This window comes from Quercus lobata, chromosome 9, assembly GCF_001633185.2.
Source record: "Quercus lobata isolate SW786 chromosome 9, ValleyOak3.0 Primary Assembly, whole genome shotgun sequence".
In the NCBI taxonomy this organism is placed as follows: Eukaryota; Viridiplantae; Streptophyta; class Magnoliopsida; order Fagales; family Fagaceae; genus Quercus; species Quercus lobata.
Genome location: NC_044912.1, coordinates 51,358,933 through 51,367,978, shown reverse-complemented (window position 1 = coordinate 51,367,978; position 9,046 = coordinate 51,358,933). Strand labels below are relative to the sequence as shown.

The window sequence follows — 9,046 nt, the reverse complement described above, 5'->3', positions numbered from 1 at the left end:
ATCGGTCAATTCGAGGTAAGGGGAATGGGTCTTTCAGGCATGCCTTATTCAAGTCTGTGAAGTCCACGCAGACTCGCCACTTCCCCGTTTTCTTTCTCACCACCATCGTATTTGCTAGCCATTCTAGGTAAAAAACTTCTTTAATAGCTCCTGCCTTTTTCAGCTTCATCACTTCGTCTCTAATGGCACTGGCATGTTCCTTCGAGGGGCGTCGGGGTGGCTGCTTCTTTGGAATAGAAGATGGATTAACATTCAAGTAGTGACAAATGAGACTAGGGTCAACCCCTGGGGCATCGTAAGCGTCCCATGCAAAAATGTCAACATTTTTCCTTAGAAATCCGATCAGTTCCTCTTTTTCTTGAGGTGGTAACTCTGAGCCGACCTGGAAAAATCTCTTGGGATCGTTTTCAACGATAAACTTTTCCAAGCTTTCACATCTTATCTCCTCGGCTAACCCACTATTTTGCCCTGCCGAGGTGGTTGATTGCTATAAGTTTTCAGAAGCCGAGGACTCAGCATTCGATTGGCGCGAGATGGCAGCCACCATACATTGCCTAGCCATGGCTTGATCTCCACGAACCTCTTCCACTCGGCCTCCAGAGGGGTATTTTACCTTTTGATGAAGTGTAGAACACACGGCATCCAGAGCATGGATCCATGGCCTAGCTACTATCGCAGTGTAGGGCGAGTAAGCATCGACCACGATAAAGTCCACCTCTATCACCTCTGACCCAGTTTGTATGGGTAATCTGATCTGCCCCTTTGGTACAACAGTCTTCCCTTCGAAGCTGATAAGGGGAGAGTCATAAGCCGTCAAATCCTCCGGCCTTAAGTTCAGCCCCTTGTACAGATCGGGGTACATTACCTCTACCGCACTACCCGGGTCTACCAGTACCCTCTTTACATCGAAACCTCCGATTCTTAGTGTAACCACTAAGGCATCGCCGTGAGGTTGGATAGTTCCCCTTTTATCCTCGTCCGAGAATCCCAATATTAGAGAGCTTCCCTTTTTTGACCTTTTAGATTCTCTTTCCCTGTCCTCGGCGGAGAGCCGAGCCACAAACAACACCCTGGAAGGGAATGACCCGGTTCAACCTGGAACGGCGAGGATGACGTGTATCGTCCCCGTGGGAGGTCTTAATGATACATCCTTTCGAGGTTCTTGCGTTGCTTGGCCCGGATGGCCGCTCGAGGGGTGCAAAAGGTGTCGCAACTTTCCCTCTCGGACCAGTTGATCAAGGTGATTCCATAAATTCCTACAATCCTCAGTGGTATGCCCATGGTCCTGATGATAATGACAATACAGTTTCTGGTTGCGTTTCGCAGGGTCTCCAGCCATTTTTCTCGGCCATCTGAAGAAGGGTTCATTCTTTACTTTCTCCAGAACTTGTTGCACTGGTTCTCTGAACACGGCATTAACCGTTTGCATGTTGCTTTGTCCAGCCTGTCTCGAAAAATATCTCCCCTCTGACCCAGTTTGTATGGGTAATCTGATCTGCCCCTTTGGTACAACAATCTTCCCTTCGAAGCTGATAAGGGGAAAGTCATAAGCCGTCAAATCCTCCGGCCTTAAGTTCAGCCCCTTGTACAGATCGGGGTACATTACCTCTACCGCACTACCCGGGTCTACCAGTACCCTCTTTACATCGAAACCTCCGATTCTTAGTGTAACCACTAAGGCATCGCCGTGAGGTTGGATAGTTCCCCTTTTATCCTCGTCCGAGAATCCCAATATTAGAGAGCTTCCCTTTTTTGACCTTTTAGATTCTCTTTCCCTGTCCTCGGCGGAGAGCCGAGCCACAAACAGTACCCTGGAAGGGAATGACCCGGTTCAACCTGGAACGGCGAGGATGACGTGTATCGTCCCCGTGGGAGGTCTTAATGATACATCCTTTCGAGGTTCTTGCGTTGCTTGGCCCGGATGGTCGCTCGAGGGGTGCAAAAGGTGTCGCAACTTTCCCTCTCGGACCAGTTGATCAAGGTGATTCCATAAATTCCTACAATCCTCAGTGGTATGCCCATGGTCCTGATGATAATGACAATACAGGTTCTGGTTGCGTTTCGCAGGGTCTCCAGCCATTTTTCTCGGCCATCTGAAGAAGGGTTCATTCTTTACTTTCTCCAGAACTTGTTGCACTGGTTCTCTAAACACGGCATTAACCGTTTGCATGTTGCTTTGTCCAGCCTGTCTCGAAAAATATCTCCTCGACTGGTTATGGTTATATCGTTCCAACCTGAAATCATTCCCTTTGGGGGGAATGTTCTTCTCCTTTCCCTTTCCTTGTAGCTGATCTTCTTCCACCCTTTTGTACTTGTCAATCCTATCCATCAACTGATGAACGTTGGCAACAGGTTTACCAATGAGAGATTTCCTTAAGCCATGCTCGGTGGGGAGACCGATTTTGAATGTACTAATAGCGACATCATCGTGGTTCTCATCCAACTCGTTATACATCTCCCAATACCTATCCGAATACGCCTTTAGGGTCTCTCCCTCACGCATGGACAAGGACAATAACGAACTTAGGGGTCGAGGGACTCTGCTATTTGTAATAAAGCGAGAACAAAAAGCCTGAGTGAGCTGCTTATATGAGCCTATGGAATTTGTCTTCAGGCTATTGAACCATCTCATCGCCATTGGCCCTAAGCTGGACAGGAAGACTTTGCACATTAGGGCTTCATTTTGGGAGTAGATGGTCATTCTTTGGTTAAACTGGCTCACGTACTCCACTGGGTCTGCTCAGCCGTTGTAGATAGTAAACGTAGGTTGATTAAAACGCCGAGGTAGTTTAGCCCCTTCTATTCTATGCATGAAGGGTGATCTAGAGATCTGGTCTAGTGCTCTGTTCATAGCATCGTTTCCCAAGCCCTTGCTGGATGGGCTCTCATACTTTCGCACAGGGTGGGACTCCTTCTCATAAGAAAATGTTTCACTTGGGGGTGTTCTCGACCTCCGTCGATAACTCACGTCCTCCTCGTTAGAGGACGCATCTGAGCTGGAGGGAGATCGCTTTCGCTGCGCACGTCGCAACTTTCTTTTTAGGTCATCTATCTCTCGCTGCATGGCCTGATGGTTGTTTCACCTTTGAGATACGTGACTACCTATTTGGGTACGACTTTGGCTTGTTTGGGTAGTATGTACGCTTCCCTCATGATTCCTTCTATTGCCTGGGTTAAAAAGATTATTTTGCCGCTGAGACTCAATGGGTTCTGTCTGTTGAGGGTTAGCCTGGTAGGGATTCTCCTGGTGTGGACCCAGTCCTGCCATGCTTTAACCGTTGTGCTTTCCGACACTTAAGTTCTTCCCACAGACGGCGCCAATTGTAGGGGCACAATTTTAATGGCCCAATCCTTGTCGGTCAAGTCTTGGCCCAAGAAGTCCCATACAATGAATCTTTTTGTAGAGTGTGGGCTAAAGAACTTGGTTTCAGTTAGCTTAAACGATTTGTTGCATGGGTTAAGGGAATACAGAAAGAAGAACGAAAAAGATGGACGTGAAGAGAGATCTCTCTTAAATGATCAGGCTCGAAACTTTATTCATGGGCATATATTAATACAGTAAAATTTCTCTCCTCCGTTCCTCCTCTTCTTTTTCTTCCGTCCCCTTCTCTTGGGGTACTTTTACATATTATATAGGCCATCTCCTATCATCTGGGCTTTACACTTGTTGATCATCCAAACCCCTGCTTGAGCACCTGTCCCATCAAACACTCTTATCAATTCTTTGTGAGTTGCAGTGGCCAAGGTAGCACTGTTCAGAGGTCTTCTCTTCATTAATGCGGCCAGGAGAGTAGTTGTAATGCATTTAATGTGGTGGTGGCAGCCTTTGCTGAGATATTTTGGGTTTCCTTCCTTTTTACGTATTTGGAGGGTGGACTACAGTGACTTGGACGCACCTTTGATCTGGATTTTGCAGTGCCCAAGAAGGAATTACTCCTCGGACATGTTCTCTTTGCCCCAGTAGGCCTAAATAAGGATTGTCTGGGCCACGATGTCTCCTCGGATGAACCGGTCCTCGGACGGGCCTAGGACCCAGCCAACTTATTATTCTGGGCCAGTCCCCACACAAATATTCATCATTTAAAGAAAAAATTCATCTAAAAAAAAAGAATACATAGATAAAATTAGTGGCATAGTAAAAAAAAATTCAAAATAAACTTATATATTTAATCTCTTATAAACATACATGGCTTTGGTTGGATTGGGTCGACTGGTTATACTTATATATGTTCAATCTCTTGCAAGCACTCTCTTTTCAATATATATTATTAAAATTCACATAATATGCCTAAATATATTCCAAATTTCTAGATTCATCAAAACCAATTCTCAAAAATAAATCAAACTTAAAATTAAAATAAGGGTAACAAAATAAACTTAAAAATATGGTGGGTTGCTTTGAGTCAGACGAATTGAAAAGATTATCAATTCAAACTTGACACAACTTAAGACTTAGATTACATCCTTCCTATATATTTCTTTTAATTTGTCTTTAAATTGTAACTAGGAAAAAGAATCTTGCATTTTCTCTAATTTATGTTCATTTGTTTAACAAATAAACCAAAATTAAGCCAAATTTATGCTTGAATATTAAACGAGTTAAGCACAAACATAATAATATAGCTATGAATAAGCTCGTGAACATGATAAAAGTTTTATAGTTTATTATAATTAATAATTCCATTCGTAGTAAAATTCATTGATTTTTGAAGGGGTAAAAATAGGTAGTCAATGGTTTTACTATATATGAGAAAGGCTAAAGTGTAAAATACACCCCAAAAATTTGGGGTCTTGTAATTTTTCTCCCTAAAGTAGGGCTACTTTAGTAAGACGACTAAGATCGTGCATTTTCAAGATTGTAAGTAGAATTGGTAAAATCTAACTGATCCTACATTCATGAAAGATCCTAAAAATACAAATTTGCTTTAGGTTGGTTTAAAAAAACAAAAACCCAATCAACCTAATTGATAGAAATAATCCAATGGGCCTTAAACAATGTTGAAGTGTTGAAAATACCTCTATGTTAACTAAAAATATCAAAAACAAATTTCACTTTAAATTACAAACTTATTCCATATAGTCTTATTTATGTGGGATCAAAAAATGATTATCTTCCTAAGTATTTATTTATTATATGTTTATGTTGTTAGAAATGAGATAATTGTATTCTTTTGAGCTTTAGCTATTGTGTGTCACTATAAAATAAGCATTTAAATTTACTGATTTGTTTCGTTAGGATATATGCATCAATTGATGGAATAGGAATTAAATCTTTTTTATGAAATTTTTTTTTTATAAATGAATTTATAATTTATATGATTATTTAACAAGCAAAGTCATTACTTGTGTGTTTTTTGTTTTTTTGTTTTTCTAAAAAATGTATGATCTTACTAGCCACAATTCCACCAACCTCCCGTAATCCTATTTAGGATTCTGATTTTGACAACATTTCCTAGCATGTCCATGACATTTAGGGTTTAAATCCTCTCTCAACCCAGTTAATTACATTTTTGCCCCTCTTTTTGTAACGTTGAACATGGACATCTTAGGTAACCATTGGCATTTGACTTTGTTTCAACCAACTTAATAATATTTTCTTATTTTTTAGTTCACGTTGTTCATAACTTTTTTATTTTCCTTTTCTTCTTCTTTTTTTCGCCCCACCTTTTTTCTTTTTCATCTTTTATTTTTCTGTTTCTTCTATTCAGTGTTCGTTCACTTCATTGTTTTGGGTTTTTTTTTTTTTTTTTTTTTGGTGCTTATCTCACAACTAAAAACCTATAAATAATAATTTAAATTTAATATTGGGAATATTATCAAAATTATTCATAATCTAAAATTAAGAAACTAATACAAATCATAAATTAAGATATAAATGTAGAAAAAGAACAAAGAATGTACTTGTTTGTTTCCTCTATCACTTTGAGAGATGAAAGTGTGAGTATGTAACGAAATCCAAAACCAATTATTGTAGAAGAGAGCAAATGAGCTGAATTCATGAATTTAAGTATGCGTGGGAGAAGTTTTTATTAATTTTTTTGAAGTTAAAAAAAAAAATAGCTTAAACAAAATGAAAAAAATAATAATGAAGAAAGAATGCTTATCGGCATTGTCAATTGCCATAGGATTTAGGCATTCACATATGGGAGTAAACTTCACTCTAGATATATATAGGTAGAGTTCTACTTGATATAGAATTTAAATCCTATTGGAATTAGGATTTCTAATCAATGTGTTTTGTTGCTATCCCATAAAAAAGTGGAATAAAAAAAGTTCAAACAAATAGAAATAAGGAAACGTTGATGTACGTACATTATTTACAATTTTTTTTTACTTTATCCAAAAAATAATTTGGTTACAATTTTTTTTTTTTTTTTTTTTACTTTTTCCAAAAAATAGTTTGGTAAACCAGTATGAATAAATAAACTTGGGTTGTTGCTTTTTTTCTTTTTTTTTCTTTTTCTAATGAACTGTATACTTGTGTAGTAATATAATTTAAGTAAAAATAAATAGTAAAGAATTTGGATTGTAATATAAAGATTTTTAGTAACTTAGAAACTATAGATAAATTACTAATAAAAGGATTAGATGGAGAATTTGGATTGTAATCAAATTAAAATTTTATCAACTTAGAAATTATAGAAGAAGAAGATAAGGACTATATATATATATTAATATCTAACAAAATTTCTGCAATTTATAGTAAAGTCACTTGGCACAACCACAACTTCTAAGCCTAACTTTTATTATATATCATAATTTTTAGGGTCTTGTTAACGGGTGCTACACACAGCACCCGTTAACGTGGTATAAAATTTCAATAAAATACTAATGTTTTATGGGTAGTAGGAGAAAGCTAACTATGTGTTAGACCTGTGTCAGCTTTGTTGGAGAAATCAAGTTATTTTGTAATCAGACCAAAATACCCTTTAATTTTTTCCAATACCTTCATCTAAAACTGATTAGCTTTATGCCTTTATTTCTAGAGTCACTAACTTTTATTTTTTTGTCCTTATAGAGGAGTAGATGTTCCCGTTTCTTTTTTCCTTTTTTAAAGGGTAATACTAGGCTCCCATTATTTTTAAAACAAAAATATAATGAAAATAGTCTTTTCATAACAAATTTTATAATATATTTAAAGTGGTCAATTAGATATTCTAAATTCAATTATTCACGAAATTGAAAAGAAAAAAAAAGTAATATATATATATATATATATATAAATTATACTATATAATAAAAGTTAGGTTTAGAAGTCATGGTTGTGCCAAGTAGCTTCACTAAATTGCAGAAATTTTGTTAGATTTTTAAAATATATATATATATATATATATATATATTTTTTGTCATTATCTTCTTCTTCTATAATTTCTAAGATGATAAAATTTTAATTTGATTACAATTCAAATTCTTCATCTAATCCTTTTATTATTAATTTATCTATAATTTCTAAGTTACTAAAAATCTTTATATTACAATCCAAAATCTTTACTCTTTATTTTTACTTAAATTATATTACTACACAAGTATACAATTCATTAGGAAAAAAAAAAAAAAAAAACCCAAGTTTATCTATTCATACTGATTTACCAAACTATTTTTTGGATAAAGTAAAAAAAAAAAAAAAATTGTAACCAAACTATCTTTTGGATAAAGTAAAAATAAATTGTAAATAACGTACGTACATCAACGTTTCCTTTTTTCTATTCGTTTGAACTTTTTTTATTCCACTTTTTTATAGGATAGCAACAAAACACATTGATTAGAAATCTTAATTCCAATAGGATTTAAATTCTATATCAAGTAGAACTCTACCTATATATATCTGGAGTGAAGTTTACTCCCATATGTGAATGCCTAAATCTTATGGCAATTGACAATGCCGATAAGCATTATTTCTTCATTATTATTGTGGGGGCCAATTATCTAGAAAGTACTATTAAAACTGTATGAATTGGGCCTACGAGCCAATCCGAAGATATTAACCAATCCGAGGATGGTCAAATAAGGTTATAATGGGAATGGTATAAGAAGAAGAAATAAAGATTGTATGTGATAGTCCAAAATACGTCCGAGAAGAAAAGTTATCTCAAAAACAGAGATCCGAAGTCAGTAAGAATGTCTTATCATCCTGGACATTCTTCAAGGTTGCATCACAACTAAGAGTCGGACATTGGATAAGGGATGAGCAAAGGGAGGCAACAAATATCTTCAATAACTGCTACCTCCACATTAAATGCCTCCCAACTAACTCTCTGGCCGCATTAATGTGGAGGTGGTACCTGAACAGTGGTCAAACAGTCTTACAGCTACTAGTTGATGGTTCCGGGAGGTGTTGGATGGGACAAGAAGGAGCTCCTAGAATCTAACCTACACGTATATGGTAGAGATGATACCAAGATTGTAGTATATAGCATGGGAAGGTGGCCTAAAGGAAGGGGATTGGAAAAACCAAGAAATCTTTGTAATAATACTTTGAACTTTTGTAACTTTGTTCATGAACAAGACATTATAACATAGCTCCTCAGGCCATGCCGAAGACAGATTTTGTTATCTTATTTGTGTTTAATGCTCTTAAATCAGTAACTATTATTGTCTTCCTTCTGGAATAGAATTAGTTCTTTCACCCATGCTCTACAAATTCATTGTTTGGGCTTGTTGGGCTAAAACCCAATCCTATACTGGGTCCAATCCAATTTCAGCCCTTACAATTATTTTTTTCATTTTGTTTAAACTATTTTTTTTAACTTCAAAAAAATTAATAAAAACTTCTCTCACGCATACTTAAATTCATGAATTCAGCTCATTGTTCTCTTCTACAATAATTAGTTCTGGATTTCGTTACATACTCACACTTTCATCTCTCAAAGTGATAGAGGAAACAAACAAGTACATTCTTTGCTCTTTTTCTACATTTATATCTTAATTTATGATTTGTATTAGTTTCTTAATTTTAGATTATTATGAATAATTTTGTTTATATTCCTAATATTAAATTTAAATTATTAATTATAGGTTTTTAGTTCTGAGATGAGCGCGCGCACAC

At 36.3% G+C, this 9,046-nt stretch overlaps 1 protein-coding gene across 1 annotated transcript; it reads right to left on the bottom strand.

Moving 5' to 3' along the window:
- Nucleotides 1-487: 487 nt before the first annotated feature.
- LOC115961962 lies at nucleotides 488-2,503 on the bottom strand. Its single transcript, XM_031080846.1, has 3 exons — nucleotides 2,313-2,503; nucleotides 1,305-1,811; nucleotides 488-1,070 (listed from the first exon to the last, which is right to left on the bottom strand). The coding sequence occupies exons 1-3, from the start codon at nucleotides 2,501-2,503 to the stop codon at nucleotides 488-490; spliced, it is 1,281 nt and encodes a 426-aa protein (XP_030936706.1).
- Between the last annotated feature and the right edge of the window lie 6,543 nt (nucleotides 2,504-9,046).